At 41.4% G+C, this 23,510-nt stretch overlaps 1 protein-coding gene across 3 annotated transcripts in view; it reads left to right on the top strand.

Moving 5' to 3' along the window:
* TRMT9B (tRNA methyltransferase 9B (putative)) overlaps positions 1-23,510 on the top strand; it is a 62,021-nt gene that overhangs the window by 29,955 nt on the left and 8,556 nt on the right. For all 3 annotated transcript variants that reach the window (XM_087856464.1, XM_045810857.2, XM_087856463.1), the window contains exons 2-4: positions 1,291-1,488; positions 12,136-12,290; positions 18,908-19,081. In XM_087856464.1, coding sequence (XP_087712590.1) covers positions 12,137-12,290; positions 18,908-19,081 — 328 coding nt within the window. In that variant the 5' untranslated portion in view covers positions 1,291-1,488; position 12,136. The remainder of the gene's footprint in view (positions 1-1,290; positions 1,489-12,135; positions 12,291-18,907; positions 19,082-23,510) is intronic.

The raw sequence follows: 23,510 nt of genomic DNA, 5'->3' as shown, positions 1-23,510 counted from the left end.
AAGAAAGTGAATTATATGTATAGGTGTTGAAGGTATGATTTTGGGATACAGAAAAGCTTCCCCACCCCTGCTCCCACCCAAGTAGCTCACAGATGCCTTCTGCCCTGTCTACAATTCCTTTCTTATGGACTACTCTTACGGACTCGTCTTCAGGGGCATATCAGAGAAGGTTAATACATTTAGGCACTAATGCCTGAAGGAAAGGTGCACAGCCAAGTTGCCACGCCATGGGCTCTAAAATTGCATGAGGAAAGATGAGATCCTATGACAAATAACTTTTTCAAGACCCTTCTTAAATGTTCTTCCTAAAAAGTCAATCCTTGGGGTCTCAGTGGTGCAGATCATATACTGAGATAATTGAGAGATGACTGGGGTTTAAATGTATGGGCATATTCCGCAGTCCAGACCAAAATAAGCTTTCCAAAGCACACCCAGGTCAGTGATTCTTAGAGAGGGACCAAGACTGGGATGGGGTGGAGAGCAGGCAGAACCTGGGGGAAGCCGCGTGCACACCACCCACCATCCTGGAACCACTGTAGCTAAGAAGAGGTGCGGTTTGTGGCGCTGAGGTGTACGTCCAAAGCGAACGAAGGCTACGGAACATGGCTGAGAACTGTAAACTAGGTGAAGGTCCATTTGCTTCCTTACAGAGAAGGAATCAAGTCCCGAGGTATTACAGAATTGGCTTTTCCGACCACACCAGGCTTCCCTCCACACCTCATTTTACACCCCAAGACTTCTACATTACAAAGTGCTTTTTGGCATACAAGGTCCGTCTTTTTTTTTTTTCCCCCAAAAGTAGCTAAGAGTTTTCTGATGGGTTTCATGACAGACCCACAGTATGATGAGAAAAGAAAATAAATGGGCACAATGAAGAGTAAGTAGGAGTACTTCTCAAAGTGATGTGCAAGTAGCTGATATTATGAACAACTATTGAGCAATTAAATTGTACTGGAATGTTTTAATGCAGTTTGGTAATATTATTTTAAATAGTATATATTTCCTTAAGCCACGGGATTCAGAGTTGACTCTCAATGCTTGTAATTATTCTAGGAACAAGATGAGATCATGCAATGTAATTTTGGGAGAAAGTACTGTGTATTTTATAGAAAGCTTAGGAATTCAGAAACAGCTCTTAAAGTTCTGGCATTCTATGCATATTCCCAGTTCTTTCTAATCCCTTCTTCTCTGGGTAATTTGTGCATGGGTCAAGAGGTCAACCTGAGCTGTAGATGGTTCAATATTTGTATTATGTAAAATGACATTTAGTATTTGTGTTTTTCCGAATAGGGCCTGTGTTCCCTTCAGAGACTCATGCAAAGTGCTTCATCGCATGAAAGACCTCGCTTTTTGATTTCACTCGACTACTTTTCATTTACATTCCGCACTGACAAAGTTATGAGCAAAAACCATCACTCTCTGAGGGTAGAAACTGCCATGCTTCACAAAGGCAAGAAGTAATTTTCCCGTACTCACAAGATGACTCAGGTTAGTAGCTTTTAGCTCTTACTGCAATTCAAATAACATGAGGGTGTTGGGGCACTGTGCAAACCTCGTTAGTCCCAATCTCTATAATTCTAAATGTATGATAATGTGACATAAAAAGTAAGTTGGAGTTTATTTTTGTACGAGGCGGTAAAAAGAATTTGTCAGTAGGAGAAGAAAGGGAAGAATGAAGAGGGGGGTAAACAGAAGGGGGAATGAAGCATGAGAGACTATGGACTCTGAGAAACAAACTGAGGGCTTCAGAGGGGAGGAGGGTGGGGGAATGGGATAGGCTGGTGATGGGTAGTAAGGAAGGCACGTATTGCATGGTGCACTGGGTGTTATACGCAACTAATGAATCATCGAGCCTTACATCGGAAACCAGGGATGTACTGTATGGTGACTAACATAATAAAAAATTATTATAAAAAAAAGAATTTGAAAAGAGTTGTACAGGGTAAGTTAAAATTACAAGAACGTACTTAGTATTTTTTAGAGCGCAAAATGCTTTTGTAGTAAAGAGCATTGTTAAATGGTGTTATCTTACAAAAGTTTGCAGTATCCTCTGTCCTTGTAAGTACTATGTTGATGTTAAGTTTGAAGGATCATGGATTAAAAGGTAAAAAAAACCAAAAACCTAGACATTTTATAATTCTTTTGAACTATCCTGACCAACTTGTATTGTTGTTAGAATTGCAATTTGAGTACATTTTTAAAATTTAAAGCAGTTTTATGTTCTTTTTTAATATTGTGTCTCCTGTGGCATTTATTAAGGGAGAACAACTTACAATGCTTTTATTTGCTTTTAGTTACAAAAATGTGACTTTTCCATGCCTAGGGGTCCATGTGTAAAACTGCTTCTGCCAGGGCAGGAACTCACGAAATAGAAAACACAACTGGGAAAAAGCTCGGTCCTAGCCCTGTTTCTTCTGAGTGCCTGTTGGTCCCCAGCAGGGCGTTTATGATTTCTGACCAAAGACTTGAGGACCAGTTTGTCTGGAGTAAAGTACTGTTGTCTTGCAGAAGGATCTAAGGAAAAGGCTCGTTGATGCATTGGTTCTACAGTTAATACTGAGTGACTGCTCTGTGTTCAGCACGATCGGAAGGTCTATGAGATCTAAATGAAAGGTCATAGTCCAGTTCCTGCCTTCCAGAAGCTTCTCATCTCATTAGGCACAGATACAAAATTGAGAATCCAAAATGGAATCAGGAGAAATGTCCTAAGAGTGACAGAGGTAATAAATATGCAGAACACAGAGCGGGAAGGCTGGTTTGCATCTATGGCTCTCCGTCAAGTCTTCATGGAGGAGGAAAAAGCTTGCTAGACTTTGAAGGCCAGGTAAGATTTTGCACAGGGAAGGTGATAGAGCACTTCAGATGACAGAGGACAGTCTGGTGGCTTTAGCAGAGACCTGAATGAGGAGCTGTATGAGACCCACTCAGAGAAGGCTGAGGAGAGGTCTTCGGGTAGAAGCTGAGGATTTGAGATATGTGGCTCTGGGACAGAAGACTGGGAAGACAGACTGCGACCAGGTTGGGGCCGGCTTTGAATGCCACATTGAGGAGTACAAGCTTCTTCCCGCAGAGACGAGAGACCCCTGCAGGGTTTTCAACCCTATTAAATGGTCATTATCCATTATCTGGAAATTTATCCAGAATTGGCATGAAACAGAGATTCTAAATTGCTTTTCTTGGGTTCATGGAGGGAAAATGACAAGCTGCAGCTATCAAGCCAGGAGTAACACATATACTGCGTGGTCCCTGCAGTCACCTTTTACCACAGGAATGTACAGTGTCTCCAGGAAGTGATGATTAATGGAGGAGGGGTGGTGCAAACTCCCACCATTATGGATATATGAGATGTAGGGAGTGGGAGGAAGGCAAGGGGGACAGAGAGACTGGAAGGCTGTAACGGCAGCTCAGACACTAGGTTGTGGCAGTGCAAAAAGAAAGGCAGAGAGACAGCAAAGATGGCAGGGATAGTACCACAACTCTGGGGATCTCTTAGGCTAGCGCTGGTTCCCACGTGACGCCGCCATCCCAGCATGCTCTAGTGCCACCGTGCTCCAACAAGGGCCCTTTCTTCTATTTGTGGCAAGTCCTGTTGGGAACTCTGGCGACCACAGTGCGAGTCTTCCACTGAGGCACCCCCTGAGGTGCGTGCTATGGTTGCAAAGACCCATCCAAGTCTGTAATAGAGTCTGTTAACAGTAAACATCAACACAAACTCTTCCTCAGGCATGAAGGACAGATTTGTTGGGGGTGTACTAAGGAGCTCATAGAAGAAGAAAACCAAACCTCAGGAAAGCCAACACTTGGAAGAAACCTGAGGATCTTTCCTTTAGGGTTGTACCATTAGTGATTGGGTTCCAGCTACCTCTTATCAGTTTCCCAGGGGAGAGAGAATGACCGTCTTAGATTGGATCATGTGTACACCCTTTGGCCTATGGGATGAGCAGGCCCCGGCATCACCTGGAGTCTGAGATGGGGCAGTTCCTCAAAGGAAGAGAGGATAAACAGAAATTTTTAAAAAGTAATCTCTGGGGCAACTGGGTGGCTCAGTCAGTTAAGCATTTAGCTCATGATTTCAGCTCAGGTCATGGTCTCAGGGACCTGGGATCAAGCCCCATGTGGGGCTCCATGCTGAGTGGGGAGTCTGCTTGGGATTCTCTCCTTCCCTCTCCCCCACCCTGCCCCTCCACACGTGCACCCTCTCTCTCAAATAAATAAATATATAGTATTTAATTTCTAAAATATCTGGGAATGCAAATAATGGTCATAAGTGTATGGCCTCGGGCTTGGGGAGAGATCAGATATTTCACAGAATCTCAGATTTCCAAAATAATTTTTTCACAACTAACTTTGGTAGACCCTCTGCTCTTTCAAACTAAAGTCTAACGGTTTAAAACAAACAAACAGACACTGCCCAGAAATTACCCTCAGCAGTACCTTCATGACTTCCTGTTTTAGGGCCCACACATTAGCGTCCTCTCTCCTCCCCTCTCTCCTTCCCTTCCTTTCATAGCAGTCAGATCTTAAAACACTTTGGGGGACCTGAAGTGATTTGATTTCTGTGCCTTAGCTGTGATAGAATTTCCAAGTTTGCTACTCTTCCTGAAAGGCAGGTTGATAGGGCTGAAAAAAAAAAAAGATTTGTTTATTTTAGAGAAAGAGAGCATGAGCACAAGCAGGAGGGGCAGAGAGGGAGAGAATCTCAAGCACTCTGCACTGAGCGCAGAGCCCACACGGGGCTTGATCTCATGACCCTGAGATCACAACCTGAGCCAAAACCGAGAGTTGGGCACTTAACCTACTGAACCACCCAGGCGCCCCAAAGGGCTTTAAGAAACACAGTGGCTTGCACAGCTTTGGTCAGTCTTTGAATAGATACTTCTTATAAATGCAATTTAATTGAGTTCTAAGGTGCCGATCCCAATTTCTCATGAATTCATTTGGAGATGTGTTATTTTACACACAAGCAGGGCTCACAGACAATTTCCTTTTTAACAAATTCCAATTACAATGGAAATGAACATAATATATTAAACTCCAGCATACAATTCTAGACTTCTAGAGCAAGAGTTTTTAAGCTTCTTTGGCATTATTTTGAATTTTAATTTTTTAATACAAAGGTTCAAGCAAATTTCTCTTGTAGTTACAAGTTGTCAGAGTCTGATTTCCATTAATGATTGATTAATGGTAATACATTCTATGAACAATGAATATTAGAATGCAAATATCTAGGTCTGAGCCCTAATTAGAATAGATATAAAATTAATAAAAACATACAATTATATATTTTAGCTCTTCTTTCTTATTTTTATCCCTATAAAATTGGAACTCTTAGATCTTTATCTACTTTTCCCACTTCCCATGTCTTGCTTCTTTTGCATTAACTTAAATGAAGCACATGATAATCATTCTATATTTGTTTTCCTTTTTCTTCTTCTTTTCTCTTCCCCTAGTGCCTTTCCCCTTTACCTTATCATTCCATTTTGCACCTCTGAAAAGAAAAACTTTTTAGGGGCACCTGGATGGCTCAGTCGGTTAAGCATCTGACACTTGATTTTGGCTCCGGTCATGATCACAGGGTCCTGGCACTGAGCCCTGCGTCAGGCTCCATGCTCAGCGTGGAGCCTGCTTCTCCCTCTCCCTCTGCTCCTCCCCCTGCTGTCTCTCTTATTTTTGGCTCCTTCTTTGTTGTTTGGGGGAGCCCTGTTTCTTCTATTACATCTGTATTGTTCAGGTGATTAACCGTCCACCTATCAGTTAGGCTCCAAATTGCTGTTTCCTTGGTTCTAAGGCTTATAAATATTGTGAAATCGTTCCGAAAGATTTTATTCTCCCATAAGCTCAGCAGGTTTTTCCAGTAAGTGCACTTGCAGAGAGCCACGTAAACAGCTGGCTACACATTCCAGCTGATCAACATAGGAGTAATAAATCAGGAAATTTCAGTTTGCCCAAACATTTCTTTTTTTTTTTTTTTTTTATATATATATATTTTTAAAAGATTTTATTTATTTATTCGACAGAGATAGAGATAGCCAGCGAGAGAGGGAACACAAGCAGGGGGAGTGGGAGAGGAAGAAGCAGGCTCATAGCGGAGGAGCCTGATGTGGGGCTCGATCCCAGAACGCTGGGATCACGCCCTGAGCCGAAGGCAGACGCTTAACCGCTGTGCCACCCAGGCGCCCCTGCCCAAACATTTCTAACAAGGCACTGAAGTATCTGACAATTGTCTTATTGAGTAACAGTAACGATAAAACAACAAGGTAATTAGAGAATGATGGTAAGTAAGAATAGGACCCACACACTGTTGTAAGGCAGCATCTTTCCTGGATTCTTTACATAATTTCTGTTCCCATCCATTTACTGAGATCCATAATCCTCGTATATCATTGTAGTTGTACTACTTAGAGGCTGGAGCTAACATAATTCATCCTTAATTTCACATTGAGTATTTAGGTAAAGCTATTCAGTATCTAGCAAGCACATGAATCTAGGGTTGGTCAAGTGAGTTTCTTTTCTTGAAGCAATTAGTCACTGACCTGCTGCCCTGATATGACATCTTTACTGAGAGCAAATGGACTTTATTCTTCACTGGTTACTGGATAATCTGGCGTGAGACATCATCTTATTTAAATTAGTAAGAAATCCTCAGTTAATTTCCCTAGACCATGTCCTTAAGAGTTATTTGTGAATCCGAATTGTTAAGTGTGTGGTTGTTGAGTCACAGTGCTTGGGTCCACATCCCAACCACTGGGTTTCTCTCTATTTGTTCAGGTCATTTTTATGTTCTTCAAAAAGTTTTATAATTTTATTCCCCCCCCCAAAAAAAAGAGAGAGAGAAAAAAGGAAATCCTCAGTTAAATTTCATCTGAGCTAAAAACTCTCTCAATAGTTTCTCTATATGTTACTACATAATCTAGTTTCTTGGGAATGCTGCCTCAACATAATACCCTAACTCATCTTTAACCCTAGTGATCTCCGGTTTCTAGGTGTCCCCCAGAAGGCACTAACTGAATGTCATTCATTCATCTTGGCAATGGCAGAACACAGCTGAGAAAGGATATTCTGCTCAGTTTTGAGTTTTAGAATGCTTTAAAGTTCATAGTAAGAAAATTGAAAGTAAAAGGGTTTTCTTACATTGAAATACACAGGAAAGTATATATGAGGGTACACTTAGATGATTTTTCACAAAACAGGCACACTTGTGCAAGCAGAACCCAGATCAAGAAATAGAATATTACCCACACCCCAGGACAGTTCCCCCTGCGCCTTTGCAATAACTACACCCCCAGGTAACCATGATTCCACTTCTAATGGCGCAGATTTGTTTTCCCTGTTTTGGTACTTTACATAAGTGGAATCCTACTCTCTGTAGTCTTCTGTGTCTTTCTCTTTAAACATTATCTTTAGGAGCCTGAGCTGTCTCATTACACACAGTCACAGACTTTTCATTCTTATCACTCTACAGTATTTCACTCTATGAATCCATGGCAATTTATTTGATCCTTCTACTGATGATAGATGTAATGCGTGGTTTTCCAGTTTTGTGCTGTTTTGACGAGTGCTACTGTGGAAATTCTAGACTGTCTTTTGGTGAACATACATGTGCACTTCTTTGGGATACATACACACATACATAAAGAGTAGACTCTCTGGGCCACAGGATATGCAAATGTTTGGCTTTAGTTGTCACTTTCCGAACTGTCTTCCAAACAGGCTGACGCAATTTACACTTCTGCTAGCAGCATATTCTAATTCTGGCAATTTCATGTTCTCACCAACACCCTGTTATCTTCTGTCTTTCTCCTGTTAGCCGTTCTCTCACACAGGTGATGGTATCACACTGTGGTTTGAATCTGCAATTGCCTGATATGAACAAAGATGAGCACCTTTTCGTGTGTTTGCTGTTCATCTCCTGCCCACTGTGAAGTTCTGCGGGGTTTTTTTGCCCATTTTTATATTGGGTTGTTTGTCTCTTGCTTAATGATGTGGAAGAATTCTTTATATTCTAGATACAAATCCTTTGTCAGATGTATGCACCGTGACAATCTTTTTACATCCTCTGGGTTGAATTTTCACTCTCCTACTGATGTCTTCATTTAATTTTATTTATTTATTTTTAAAGATTTTATTTATGTATTTATATGAGAGAATGAGAGAGAGAGGAGTGTGAGCAGTGGGTGGTGGGGGGGAGGGTGGAAGGAGCAGATGGAGAGGGAAAGAGAGAATCTTAGGCAGGCTCGACACCCAGCACAGAGCCTGATGCAAGGTTCGATCTCACAACCCTGAGATCATGACCTGAGCCAAAACCAAGAGTCAGAGGCTTAACCAACTGAGCCACCCAGGTGCCCCATGATGTTTTAATTTTAATATAGTCTAACTTATTTATTTTCCCTTTTATGGTTAGTTCTCTCTAGGACTTGAAGAAATCTTAACCTACCTCAAGGTTATATAGAAGCTCTCTTTTTCCTCTAAAAGCTGTATTGTTTTATCTCATAGCAAGAGGGTTTGATTCAGAAATGTAGTCAGTAGGTACCTGGAGACAGAATTAAATAAGAAAACAAACGAGTATGTTTTCCATTGAGCCAAAACACGGAGGACTGACTGTAGAGAGAATAATGGTGCAGAAAGAAACTCAGGATAAAATATAACAGAATTCCCATCACAAACAAAAGACAAATCCCTTCTGGTGACTGGGCCCTGAACTTAGAGCCTATTATCCCAATCTCTGAGCTGCCTTTCTAGGAGTGGTTACTATAGGAACTGTCCCAAAAATCTGGGGCTATGGTGACTCCTCCCTGGGGACAAGGAGCCACTCCAGGTGACAAAACAAGGCCTCACACAGTTCTCTGTGTTCTATGGGTCGAGTGCAGTGTCTCATCTCCTTCATGAGATACTAGGAAAATCTTTTCTTGAGAAACCTTTTTGGCTCCTCTGAATGTTTTTACTACTTATACATGTGTGTGGTAGGCATTTACAAATATCATTAAAAGTAATTCACTTTTTTGTACTCACTTCAAATCTCAAAGTTGCATTTGAAATTGTAGGTGTTGGACATGTCTCAATGGGCACCCATCTCTCCCTCTTTTTTGGCCCAGGAACATGGCATTAAGAAAGACTAAAAGGTGAGAGGGATGGCTTACAGAGGGGCATAAATCCAGGGATATGATACCATGATTGGCCAGGCGTGGGTCACATGCCCATCGAGGGAGGACAAGATACAAATTATCAGAACAAGGGGGATGGTGAACATGGCTGAACAAATAAAAACAACACCTACTCTAGTCTACTTCGAATTAGAGATGCCTAGGGCCATCTTTTAAAATTGTAAATCCAATCATGTTACCCACCCCCTCCCAACCCATCTACCAACTTAAAATTACTTTCTATTTTCCATTACACTTCAAGTAAAATCCAAATTAGTTCATTGAATTTTCAGTGCACTACTTCATCTGACTTCTCCTTACCTTTCAAATTCTTTTGCCTTCTCTCATGACTCACCAACAAGGCATCAGCTACTTGTACAAGGGCCTAGAATCTGACAGCACATAGGTTCAGAAGCCTGGCTAAACCAAACCCTATTCCCCCAGCTTCACCTTGAACCCTGTGCTCTTATTTTTAGTACTCATCTCACTAGCTTAATCCCATTACCTAATTCACAAGGAATTTTCCTGTATGTATAACATTCATATGGAAAATATTGCAGGAAATTGAAATCCAGTGTTAAAAATGTCACATTGGAGAGCCCCAACTCTACAAATCAGGTTCACGGTCAGCACTTTCTTCTGCAGTATATAATCTCAACTATGAAATACGATAAAAACAAAATGGATTTCTGTTGTTCACACACTTTAAAATAGCTCTTTGTTTACGGTAGAGGCCAAGCAATTTGGGAGAGGACTTAGAGGAAGGTCTCCAAGGGGTACTATTTAGATACTACAAATTCTGAGTGTAGTTGGAGCCAGATTGAAGATAATCAAGTTTATGCTGATTGCCACTTAACGTGTGCAAGTACAAGAAAGTAAAATGTATTTGTTCTAGGGTTCCTCAAATTTGCATTGCCTGATTTGATTCCTTGAGGGGAAAAAATGTTAAGGAGACTTAAGTCTATGGAGATTTTGATTAAAAAGAAAAGCACTCGTGTCTGGGTTTTCTGGTGTGTGGGCAGTTATAGCCAGCCATATGTTTACTTTGTAAATTCCAGTTAAGGCTGCAACATAAGCTGTTTCAGTTTGGGTGGAAGTTTTGTCAGACCTCACAAGTGAGATTTGTACTCTGTTAGGAGTTTGCCAGATTTTTTGCAGGGGCTGTGGGCAGGTCCATGGTAATTAAGGAGAGTCTACTGCTAATTTGTTTTCTTAAGAGTAAGTCCTGAAAAGCTCTTCCTTGCAATAGAAGGAATGATGGAATTAGAATATCATCATTTGGAAATGGTTGTAGTACTAACTGTTTTGGGCAAGAATCACCCATGGATAGGATGCTAAAATTGGCGGATGAGACTCTGAGAAACAGGATACTTATGTAGTCTCAAAGTGTCTCTCCACAAGATATTTCTTAAATGCAAAGAGGAATAAGAAGGGAAGGCACTTGGTAGTTCCTAACGAGACACCATCTTATTCAAGCGCTTCCTACTTTTCAGGGTGGGGGTGCTGAGTGGATGGAGGGTGGGGAGCGGGACACAGGAGTTGTCTAGAGACTGTGCCCTTCTCCTGTTGCTCTCTCTTCTGCAAGCTCGTGAGTGTAAGGTCCCTCTCTTTCCACACTCTCCAGGGTCACTCCGTCTTCTCCCAAAGCCAGTTCCACCTTCTGCACTCAGGGTTAGATTCCATTCCAGTTATGTTTGTTTGTTCATTTATTGACGGTCTGCTGTGTGCAAACTCCAGGGGATTCAGCACGAAATAAGACAAGCCCTTGATCTCTAGGATCTTCCAGCTAGCACTAGAGGAAAATACCAAATAAACTAGGATAGCCCTTCGTATCTGTAGAGGGGTGCATGGGGTGCACAGGAGTACGAGGGGCAGCACCAAACCAGCTGATACGCACCAGTGGGGTTCTTATGTGATTGAAAGTACTTTCATATCGACTGGTAAGCCACAAGCTGAACCCCTGGCCACATCCCTGGGATACTCTTCGCTCACATGCCTCAAGAGAATAATGAAAAGATTAAACCCAACGCAGCAGAGGCTTCTAAGACTGCTCTTACATTTTCCCACTCCTTTCTGACTGCCTAATCCTGCATGAGAGGTCAGACAAGGCTTTCTGGAAGAGGTGATGTGCGTGTCAACAATGAACAGAAGTTAGCCAGGTAAAGCACAGCGTCTGTTCGGTCCCCTGGATCAGGGAGAGAACGTGCTGCATCTGAGAAACCATGGTTCACTGAGTAATACAGCTCATCTGATGCTGAGGAAGAGTGGGGAGAAATGGCTTCCAGAGGCAAGTTAAGGCCAGATCAGAAAGAGCCTTGTATACCCCACTAAGACACCTGAACTTGATTGGACAAGCTATAAAATGTCTCTGAAGAAGTCTAAGATGGAAAGCAACCCAATTAGATTTATGTTTTAGAAAAACAGTTGTGGCATAAGTGAAGGAAAGGGGTTGAGGGGCAAAAGACAAACACAGACAAACCACCTGTTCACAGGCTGTGGAAGGAATTCAGACAGGAGATGAGCACCTTTTCTAAAGCAGAATCAGTACGGAAATAGAGAAATGGTTGGAATCCAAAAACATTAAAAAGGTAGAATCACTAGGGCTTTGTGATTGGATTGATAAGCTCCCTGCTATAAAATTTTCAAACATATTTGGCGTTAGATAGAATTATTTTATCCAGAGTGAACCATTTGGTAAGCCTTTTATATACGCTTCCAAAATGAAGGACTGATCCTTGCACCGGAACTTACGGTGACTGGCTCATTTCCAAACCATTCTTTTCCAAAGATATGCAGGTAAGAACTATGCATTTGCTAGTCTTTGGACAATTATGGTGCAGTTACAGTGCAGGTTTTGTCCTTTGCAGTGTAAAAGAGAGTGTAAGGACAGCGCAACCTTGACGGTTGTAGGTTCCCAATTTTAGAAAATCCGCATCCATGAGCTATCTCTGGTGTGTACCCTGACCGGCATTTCTTGGGGTGGCCCCGTTCCCAGGATGGATCAGGAAGCTGTGCAGCTGGAGAAGCGGCACGTGCATCATGTGTATGAGAGCACGGCGCCTTACTTCAATGACCTGCAGAGTAAAGCCTGGCCTCGCGTCCGCCAGTTCCTCCAGGAGCAGAAGCCCGGCAGCCTCATCGCTGACATAGGTAAGCTGGGCTCATGCCCTGTCGACTGAAATGTATTGTTGTGCCTCTCCTTCTCGATGCATTTCACATTTCCATTCTAACCAGAAGTCTGAAATTGTGTCCGTGGCTTGCCAGTACCTAGAGTATTCAACCTTACAGCAGAAATTCATCAAGTCAGAATGTAGGAAACTTCTTGAAATCTACATTTACACAATGGTGACCTTTTCAAGAGCCTCTGCACACATCCTCCAACAAAATCGACCTGGCACTGAATGAATAAATCATGACTGCAATGACTGCGGTCTCATGCCTCCTACAGAAGAGCCAGAATTGTGGGATTACAGAAGAGGTCCCATAACCCCTTATTAGTCTCATAGATCTTTTCCCTTAACTATTCCGTAGGTCTTTCATTATTAGAGCCTATCTTTAATTAGATCATATCTTCATAACCACTGATTTGCCTGGAGGACTTTGGCTCGCTATCTTTCTGAATCAAGAAGTGGTAGGGACGCCTGGGTGGCACAGCGGTTGGGCGTCTGCCTTCGGCTCAGGGCGTGATCCCGGCGTTATGGGATCGAGCCCCACATCAGGCTCCTCCACTATGAGCCTGCTTCTTCCTCTCCCACTCCCCCTGCTTGTGTTCCCTCTCTCGCTGGCTGTCTCTCTCTCTGTCGAATAAATAAATAAAATCTTTAAAAAAAAAAAAAAAAGAAGTGGTAAACCACAACCCAGTGGATCTAAGACTAAGGTTTAAGACATGGCAGGATTCCCACTTGAGGCATGCCCACCTAAAATTGCTTTCCAGAAACTGCATGCAGACTGTGCCTAGAAGAGTCATAAATCCGTAGTTACCAATTCCATCTGACTGGCATTTACTCTAAATATTTACTGTAAATATTAGTAAGAGAAACAGATGTGTGTCCACAGCTTTTAGCATATTAGAGCTGGTAAGAGCCGGATGGAATCTGGGAAAGGGGTACATGTCATGTAGAAACGGAGAAACTTTGAAAATGATCTCTATCTTTTAAACTTTTAAATTTTAACTGTGGTTTCAGAAGATACAGTGATTTTGGGGCTCTTGCCACCCACAAGGTCAGCAAAGTGCCAGTATCTTAACATCAGTTAGGAGCAAAAGGAACCATTCCATAAGTGGCTTTGGGACCACAGTATAATTATATACTTTCTCTTGGGGCGCCTGGGTGGCACAGTCGTTAAGCGTCTGCTTTCGGCTCAGGGCGTGATCCCAGCGTTCTGGGATTGAGCCCCACATCAGGCTCCTCTGCTCGGAGCCTGCTTCTTCCTCTCCCACTCCCCCTGCTTGTGTACCCTCTCTCGCTGGCTGTCTCTCTGTCAAATAAATAAATAAAATCTTAAAAAAAATTATATACTTTCTCATATCTTACCCCCAAAATTCCAAATGAAGCAAAGATTTAAGTATGAGAAAATGAAATTGTTAAAGGACTAGATGACAACGAGATTATTTTTAAAAATATCCTCAGAGACAAAAGCCCCTTCTATGTGTAATACCAAGGAAAGTCAGAAATCATAAAAGATAATACAGTTGTCATTATTCACAGTACCTATATTAAGTTGATAAAATTGCCATGAACACTGACTTCATGAATACTGAATTATGCCCGCAGGGGAAATGCAGAATCAGGTTCCTGTGAGCCTCTGGTCACAACATTTTTGTCGACTGGTCAATACCTAATCTTGTTTCATGCTTCTGTCTATTTGAAGACACATTATGCCTATATAGTATGGATTCTTTAACACTGAACTCAAGGTCAACACGCTATAACTCATGCCTGAACATAGTTTACTGAACACATAGATCTCGTCCATAAGGCTCATCGTAGCCATCTTGGGCTTAGGAACTCTTCACAGCTCTTGAACCCTAAGCTCAGGGACCATCTTAAACCATGAAGTCACTAACACAAAGCACAAAAATGCAAAAAATGCGGCACTAAATAGACCACGGAAAGGGCATTTGTTGATAGGATGAGAACCAAAACAAGATACCCGTCCGGCACCTCAGGCAACTCAAATTTTTCCAAATTTTTTTGCTGCTCTATAAGCAGGCTTGCTGGTGAACAACCGTGCAAGTGTTTGAGTATTGACTTGGGGGTCACAAATTTTATCACGTAGGTGAACATGCAATTACGGAACCTGTGAGTAGAGAAAATCGACTATATTGATATCTTTGACCATATAAAAAGTTAAAAGTTCTACAGGGCAAAAACCTTGACAAATATCTAAATGAAGTCAAAAAAACAAAAATTAAGTAAAAATATCTGCAACTTATCTGACAGAAAATTGGATAAATTTCTTAATCTACAGAGCATTCTTCAAAGTCAGTACGAAAGAATAGGACCAAACTTTCAAAAAAAAAAAGAATTAAGGATAAGAACAAACAATTCAAAAAAGGAGGAATACCGATTGCTCAAAATTGTTTTGACAGGTGATGTGCTTACATGGCTCAGTAACAAAGGCCCAAAGGGTATACAGTGACACCTATGCCACCCCAGTCCCGCAGCACCGAGTAACCCATGCCAGAAGCAATTAGCCTCTTGTATAATCTTGAGATATTTAAGTATAAGCATTTACACATGTGTCCATACGGTGGATTTTCCTTGTTTGATTACACAAATGCTGGTATGTTATACAAACTGTTATACACCTAGCTTTTGTTTCTTTTCATATATTGTGGAACTCATCCCATTTGTGCGTATAGAGCTGCCTTCTATGAAAAGCTGCATAGCATTCTCTGATAACAGCACTGTATAACCAGATACATGTTGTCTGCTCTGTCTGGCTACTACAAAGTATGGTGCAAACAATATTCTTTAGATGCCCCTGTGCAACTCCATAATTTTATCTAGTATGTATATTTAAAAAAATTTTTTTTACCCATTTGTGTCTTTCAAATTTTGTGCTTTTACACTTTTTTTTTTTTTTACTACTCAATAAATGAATGGTACTATTTTGATTACACAATGAGAGGTATGGTTTTTTTTTCTTAAAATTTAATTTATTTTAAGAAAGAGAGAGTCTAGAGAGAGACACTGAGAGCATGGGGAGGAGCACAGAGAATCCCAAGCAGACTCTAAGCCCAGTGTGGAGCCCCACGGTGGGGGGCGGGGGCTCGATCCCAGAACCCTAAGATCATGCATGACCTGAGCTGAAACCAAGAATCAAATGCTCGACTGACTAAGCCACCCAGGCACCCCAAGGGATAGATTTTAAAACAAAAGCGAAGTTAAAGAAAAAATAAATGAAAAGAAAGAAGCCCAAGGAGATTAGAAGAAAAGAAAGCAGGGTAATACGACTATCTCCAAAAGGAAATGTTTTTTCTTTCCAGGTTTTCCGCTTCACTAAAATCAATTGTTATGCTGGCAACTTGACTGGCTATTAGATTAGCAATTTATAGTTCATTACTAGTCAGACTTTGCAGAAGTAATCAACACCTGGAGGTCATCGGGTTCCAGTCGCCCAAACAGTAATTTCCTAGGCTGTCTTCAGTATTGAAGGGGGCAACTCTCAGTTGACTGAAATTTTATTAACCACCTCACCCTACTCCGCAGTCGACCTGATTTGCTGAGGTGTGGGGGAAGGGTTCCTGACGGCAACTAAGTCTTCAGGGCAGGTATCAGGAATTAAGTGAGCAGGAAGTACAGCCTAAGTGAAAAGAACCTGGAGGAGTCTCTCAGGACATGCTAGGATCTGGGCAGTATGGCAGTGCTGTTACCTAAAACGCGCTAGTCACTAAGGACGTTAGGCGGGTCAGGGACCGTGTTCCGGGGTTTGAGAGCTCTATTTAGATTAGAAAGCAGGAAAAAGAGCAGAGCCCAATTCTTTTTGAGCGAAGTTACCTTTTTACCCGACATCAGAGACAACCGTCTGTCCCAGTGGTATTGAAAATTCCATTTTTGTGTACACAATAAATATGAGCTTTTCAATAATTGAGATTCCCTTTGCCTCATCACCGTATGTACCTATTCCCAGTCTCTGTGGTCAGATTTGATTTGCTAAGTCATTCTCTATTTACCATTCTTTAACGGAGTCAATGAAAATGTAGAGCCTCTGCTTTGTGGTGGGCACAGAACATGCCTACAGAATAAAACATATCCCTTCATCTCCGGTTTCAAGAAATGTCTATAAAATGGGAAATAAACAGTCTATAGAGTCTTCTCTTTCAGATAAGGGTCTTACCAAAAACAAACAAAAAAACCTCTTAATTTAAAAAATGTCATTGTTCCTACAAACTTGAGAAGAACATTCAGATTAGTCATTTCTAGCAAACACTTGCTCACCATGTGCCAAAACATTTCGTGGAATTGGGGCAAGTGTCTGTCTTCGTCTCTGAGAATGGTGCACAGTGGAAAAAGGAGGGAATGGAAGCCCGCAGACACTTTCTGGTAGCTCGCTCCAGTCCTACGAAAGGTTATCCTTTAAAGACATTTTGTAAAGCAGCATGAGTGTTGCGTACTGGAGCTTGCTGCAGTATCAAAAATGTTCTGATATGCTTCCTGCACATTTAAGATACTGGGGTCACCAGGCTTGGCAATATTCCCAATCTCATTAGGATAATATATCTTCCCCTCTCTAGCATCTCAGTGTATGCACCTGGAAAATAAATTATGGCATCCTACTTGGGAGATCCACCACTATCCTTAAAAACTGAACGCCATCAGAAATGAATATGGGATTGGGACGCCTGGGGGGGGGGGGCTCAGTGGGTTAAGCGTCTGCCTTCAGCTTGGGTCAGGATCCCAGGGTCCTGGGATGGAGTCCCTCGTTGGGCTCCCTGCTCAGCGGGGAGCTTGCTTCTCCTTCTACCAGCCCCTCCCCCTGCTTGTGCGCTCATTCTCTCTCTCTCTCTCTGACAAATAAAATCTTAAGAAAAAAAAAAAAAAGAAATGAATATGGGATAAATCAAAGGTGCCACGGGCCCTGGAAGCCTTTCAGGAGATGCTGAGATTTGAAAAGGCCCCAGTGGTTTTGGTACTGCCGGATACCCTCTAAACACCTCTCTCTAGTTGAAACAGTCCACAAACCTGTTCTTCTTCTTTTTTTTTTTTTTTACTTTTTAAATTCCAGCATCATTAATGGACAGTGTTACATTAGTTTCGGGTGCACAATGTTGTGATTCGACTGTTCTCCACATTGCTCAGTGCTCATCACGTTAAGTGTGCTCTTAATCCCCTTCACCTGTTTCACTCCCCCCACCCCACCCCCCCATAACGAGCAGTCGATCACAAACCTGTTTTTGGTAGCCTCTCTATGGTAATTTTCCATTTTTCTAAATGTATCCCCTGAGCCAATTAAAATAAAAAAAAAAACGGATTTGCAAGACTCTTTTTCTTCAACTATGACCATCATCTTTGAAATACTCAGGACTGCCATTTTAAAACACTTTGTGATTCCTATTTCCCCCACAACTCCTCTCTAATATTGGTTGCTCTTTCTCATAAGCATTCTTGGGAACAGTGGCTATGAGATCTAAAACATTTCTAAGACCCCAATCATTTACATTGAAATGATCACACTGGAAATCTTATTTTTTATTCAGAGGCTCACCATGGTCTCAGCTGGCATTGGTGAACTTTAATTATGCTTTTAGTGTCTCATATAATTTTGAATGGCCTATAAAGAGGGAGTTATTAGAGCATTGTGACGTATTTCAGAAGTAGCAAACTAAACATTCTCGAATAGTGGTATTTTTTTCAGGGAGAAAAATCTAGAGCTAATGCCAGTAGACACAAATATAAGCTCTAATGATATCTTTAAGTATTTCTGGAAAAGGAATTAGCTATGTCTTTGCAAATATAATACTAGATAGGTACCAGATGCTAGAAGACTTTGTTTCAAGATGGCTACTCAGCCCTATCACTTCCTTCTTCAGTGCAGTATCAGATCTGATTGATCTAGATTTTTGGGTTGTGTAAATATCAAATTCTTTGGGTCTCTGCCACCAGAAAATGAATGTCAAAAATGGTCTATTTAAGAAAAAAGTGGTTCTAAGAGTTGCATACTGAGTCAATAGAGGTGACTTAAAACCCAGAACTGACAATAGATTGGATGAAAAAGATATTGAAATTCCCTTTTCATTCACATTCAACATTTTTGAAAAGCATGTTTTATTGTATACATTCTTTTATTTATATCCAATGAAAACTGGTGGGCAGTTTGTTTCACCCGGCCAGGAAGTGGTAAGAGTGTCTGGAGAGAGAATATGAGAAAAAATGCCATCACATACAGACCTTTGCATAATGAAATATGTATGTGAACGTACCTTTTGTAAAGGACTGGACCCCATTCCTGGGGTCCTCGGAAACTCTCCTTCCCTGCTGTGAGCCAGCTAACAGTCTTTGGTTGTGCTAGCGGGCTAAGCCCTACGGGCATGACCTCATTAATTGTTCGATAAATATCGTTTCTTTTTCCCCATTCCTCTCCCTCTTCTAGTATAAATGAAAATCTGTAAGGGACCTCTGAAGGTTTTTCCTTGGCTTTTGGGAATACCTTCATGCCATGCTCTCGTCGGTCTCAGTTCATTAATAGGAAGTTATTTCCATCACTTGTTGTAAGAGAACACTTCCCACAAAGGACGGCACGTCACGCAGGTTTTTCTTTTACAGGTTGTGGGACTGGAAAGTATCTTAAAGTGAACAGCCAGGTGTACACCCTGGGCTGTGACTACTGTGGGCCATTGGTAGAGATTGCCCGGAGTAGAGGATGCGAAGTCATGGTATGTGACAACCTTCATCTCCCCTTCAGGGATCAAGGCTTGGATGCCATCATCTCCATAGGAGGTAAGGCAGCCCAGTCACACGTTCCCTCCTCACCGTGAGAAGGACATTACCTGGTGGAGGCCCTTCTCGCAACTCAACATGCATTCTTTGTAGAAGTGTCTGTGTGATTCACGTGATCTAATTTTTAAAAATATTTCAACTGGATTTTTGGACTAATCTCAAAGGTACTTAATGGTGGTACATGGGATTGTATTAACTAGTCAAGCCTTCAAACTGGTATTGTATTCTCTCTGATGACTCATTCTGATTTCTTTTACTGATGAGTAAGAAAGCAGTTGGGGAATTTTGCTCATTGAAATATTTTGTACTTTGTTATATTGAAATGAAGTCAGATTTTTCCAACATGAAGTAGAACTTCAGAAGTCATATTACCTACTTTAGGTCACGAGTATGTCCTTTATTAGAACATTATAAAACTAATGTGCTGAATGTCACCTAGCAGGATGCGTCATGCACCCACCACTCACAAGGCACCAGGGAAGGTGGCCTCCCCTGTCCCGGACTGCATTGTTTTTATAATGCCACTCAGCTCTCTTAATGCCAGAGATTGTTCAGAAGTCTAGGGAGTATGTTCCTATTTTCCTAACAAGTGTGCCCATACAAACACACAGGTCACAAATGAAAAGAAACCACAAAAAATATTTCATGCCTGAAATATACACAGGTAAGTCTCATCTTACTCAAGGCACATAATACACCTGAAACCTAGTACGTGAGTCATATTTAAGGATGCTAGGGAAACTTGCAGCAATTTCTTTGGCAAAGAGGAAAATCTTTTGCAAAGCAAATCATTTGCTCCAATAGGCCTAAAAATCTATTCGACTCTAATGAGCTTCATCAAAGCAAGGGGATCCTACATACAACTGGATAAAAAAACTGATTGTCAGATAAAAATACAGAGTAAGACTGGTCTTTCCTTAAAGAAATGAGGACTCGATCTATTTGACCTTAGATGAGGACTCTATCTCTGCTTAGCGAGGGGATGCAGGCCTGGATGTCCCAGGCCTGAAAGTCCTTAGGACTGGCAGGAGACGGTTGCCACGGAAACCTGCTCTACCACGGGCCTATTACTTGCAGTTGAAACTGTTAAGTCCATTTGGAGCCTAACCAGGAAGAGGAGGGATTCCTGTTACACGAAGCAATGCATTACAATGCTTTGAATCCTGAGTGAAAGGAAAGTTTCGGGGTTGGTTATTCCACCTAAAGCATGAGAATTCGTGGAGAGGTCAGAGAAGTGTATTCTTTGCTCTTTTTGTTCGTTGACATTAGTTTTCAGGTCTGCAAGGCTCCCCACGTCCAGGCTGTGCCTCTGAGGCACCGGTGTGGGCAGGGGGATACTGCCTGGCTTTCCTGAGCCTGGGAAATGCTCGCATGTGTACATGGTTAAGTCCTTCTCTGCTTTCGACAGAGGTCTCACGCTTGTCCACAGAAGAAGTGGAACACACTTGGTTGCCATCCTCTGAAGAAAAATGCTTCCTTAGGCAGAAACACACCATGTATTTTTAGGAACTGTAACTATAAGTTAATGTGACGTGGTCATTTTCAGCTAGGCCTCACATTTAGAACCGTATCATGAAAAATTTTTGATTGTCTGGCTCTCTTATGTCCACATATATTTACTTCCCTGTTTAGAATTCTGTATGTTGGCACTTTTTGCTAATCTTCACATGAAGAAATATATATGTTTTGCTTTTCCATGTCTCTTAATAATAATGATTTGAAAGGTAAGCATCACACCTAATGATACATTATGTTTTACTGGCTGATTGGAAAAAGAAACACTCTTTCCACTTACTTTTAGAATAGCTTGACAATTCTATGACAATTTACCAATATACTGAAGCAGTGCCAATCAACTCTTTACGTCAGCAGTTCTCAACATGGGGTTATGTTGCCCCTGCCAGCCTTAGAGGACACTTGTCAATGTCTGGAGACATTTTCGGCTAGTTCAACTGGATGTGTGTATGTACAACCTACTGTCATCTAGTGGGTGTTCCCCTACAACAGAGAATTATCTAGCCCGAAATGTCAGGAGTGCTGAGGTTGGAATGCTCTGCTCTATGCTGAACCTTTGGATTCTGAATGCTTTTAGATAGAGAGATGAGACCTGTACTGGAAAAGTTACATAACAGCATATCATAAAATATCAAGATGTAACAGGACTTTAAAGATAATCTTGCAGAACTACCCATCTAGGTCTAGAATCCAGTAATTGAATTCAACCTCCCTATTTTCTGGGGTCTCAGCAGGAACACATTGCTATAGGATCCCTATATTTTACTATTTTTGCCTTTAAGTTGTGATTATGATTTTTAAACAAAAGGGGATTTTTTTTTTATCCTTTAAAGATTCAATATAGTTTTCTGACATTAATAATTCATGTAACTGTATCTTCACATCCCATTTTTGGCTACATTTATAATGTTTTAAAATAGAACATATATGTATACATATATGTATATATATGTGTGTATATATATGTGTATATAATACATTTTTTATATAATGAAGAAATCTTCACTTGTAAACTTTTCCCAAAAAAATTGGCCTAAAGGTTATTTGTATTACATGTTAAATATAAACATAAAACAGTATAGGGGCACCTGAGTGGCTCAGTTGGTTAGGAGTCTGACTTTGGCTCAGGTCATGACCTTGGGGTCCTGGGATCGAACCCCATGGTGGGCTCCCTCCTCAGTGGGGAGTCCGCCTATCCCTCTTCCTTTCCCCTGCTAGTGTTCTCTCTCTCTCTCTCAAATAAATAAATAAATAAATCAAACAAACCTGTTTAAAACCCAGTAATATAAAAGATTCAGATATTTCCTGGGTGATATTATACTATTAAAAATGAATCATCACATAACAAATGTTTAACAAATACATATAAAGACCTTCCACCCAGAATCCTGAAATGTTGAAGACTTATGAATCTGCTAAAAAGAGATGGTTATATTAAAGTAGTCCAATTTTAATGCTTTTTTTCTTTTTGGGCCCCCAAAAGGAACATAGTCAACTCTCATTATTCACAGTAATTATATTCTATTAAGCCTCTGTGAACACTTAATTAGTGAGGACAGAGCCATCGCTCCCAGGGGAACTACAGGACTAGGTTCCTGTGAGCCTCTGGATGCAGCATTTTTGTCAACTGATTAATACACAGCCTTGTTTTACATGGGTCTCTGCTTAAAGACAACTTATTTTTTAAATTTATTTTTTATTTTTTAATTTTTATGTTTTTTGGGGCTTTTTTTCAGAGAGTGAGTTGGGGGGGGTGTGACTAAGCCACCCAGGTGCCCCTAAAGAAAACTTATTTAATATTGAGCTCATGCCAACAGCCCAAATGAAGCTTCTGTAATACATCTATTTTCTCTTGGAGACATATCCAAGAGATATGTCATGCTTAGGAACCCTTGAGCGCTATGCTCGGGGATCATTTTAAACAGCGAAATCACACATGAAAAGCACAAAATGCAGAAAACGTGGCACTGGATGGACCACGAAAGGATACTGGTTGACAGGAGGCAAGCTGAAACAAGGAAGCAGAGGTCACCTGGTTCAATCTCCGCTGGCAACACGCATGCTGGGAGGTTTTTTGCCACCATGTGCATGTCAACGAACAACCACGAAAACACAGAGTGCTGTTTAGGGGGCTAAAATATATTTTGGCAAGTAGCAAACTTTGCAAATACAGAACTTGCAGATAACAAGGACTGATCATATTTAGAGGTTATACCCACAGAAGTTCTGGCATGAATTAGGTGCAAGGCATGGGAGATATTATTAATATTAGCATCATCTTAAGTGTCTGTCCTCCTGACCTCTGTGCCTCCTTTTAGCTTAGTGCCCAAGACTCTGTCTCTAGAAATATAAGCTTTCCAATGAACTATTATAAAGGGTTCTGTGGGGATGAGAGTGGGCAATGGTCTGAGGCCTAGTAAAGTCAAGTGATTGGTCAAAGATCACAAGGTGAGTTACCGACAGACCTAGGACAAAATACACAGGGGTCCTGTTCTTCAAACCCAGTTTAGCCTCATCATACCCCTGGCTTCTCACACTGCTGCCTGGCGGAATAGGCGAAACCATGGTGTGTGTGCTGATAGGAATGAAAACCTGATTGGGAACAAGACCCTGTGTGCCTGTTGAATGATCTTCCTTTGATAGCTTTATCTCCTTAATAATCTCATTTTAGATATTTGCTATTTGTCTGTGGCAGGTGAACTACAGATTTATCTGCTTAAAACCTCCACCACCAGCTGGATTATGGTGAGGGTTATAGGAATGGTCCCAGCCTCCCCTCCATTGCTCCTCTTCTACTCATACCTGAGCAGTAGTGTCCAGACTCCCCTTAGAACCAATTTCCTGCCTGAGGCATGGGGTGGGCCATACCCCTGTCTGTGGAAAACGATCTGATTGTTCCTCTTGACATAGTACT

This window comes from Ursus americanus, chromosome 27 (genome assembly GCF_024610735.1).
Source record: "Ursus americanus isolate L20-20 chromosome 27, mUrsAme1.1.p, whole genome shotgun sequence".
Taxonomy (NCBI): domain Eukaryota; kingdom Metazoa; phylum Chordata; class Mammalia; order Carnivora; family Ursidae; genus Ursus; species Ursus americanus.
The sequence above is the reverse complement of the archived record's forward strand: the minus strand, read 5'-3'. Positions and strand labels throughout refer to the sequence as shown.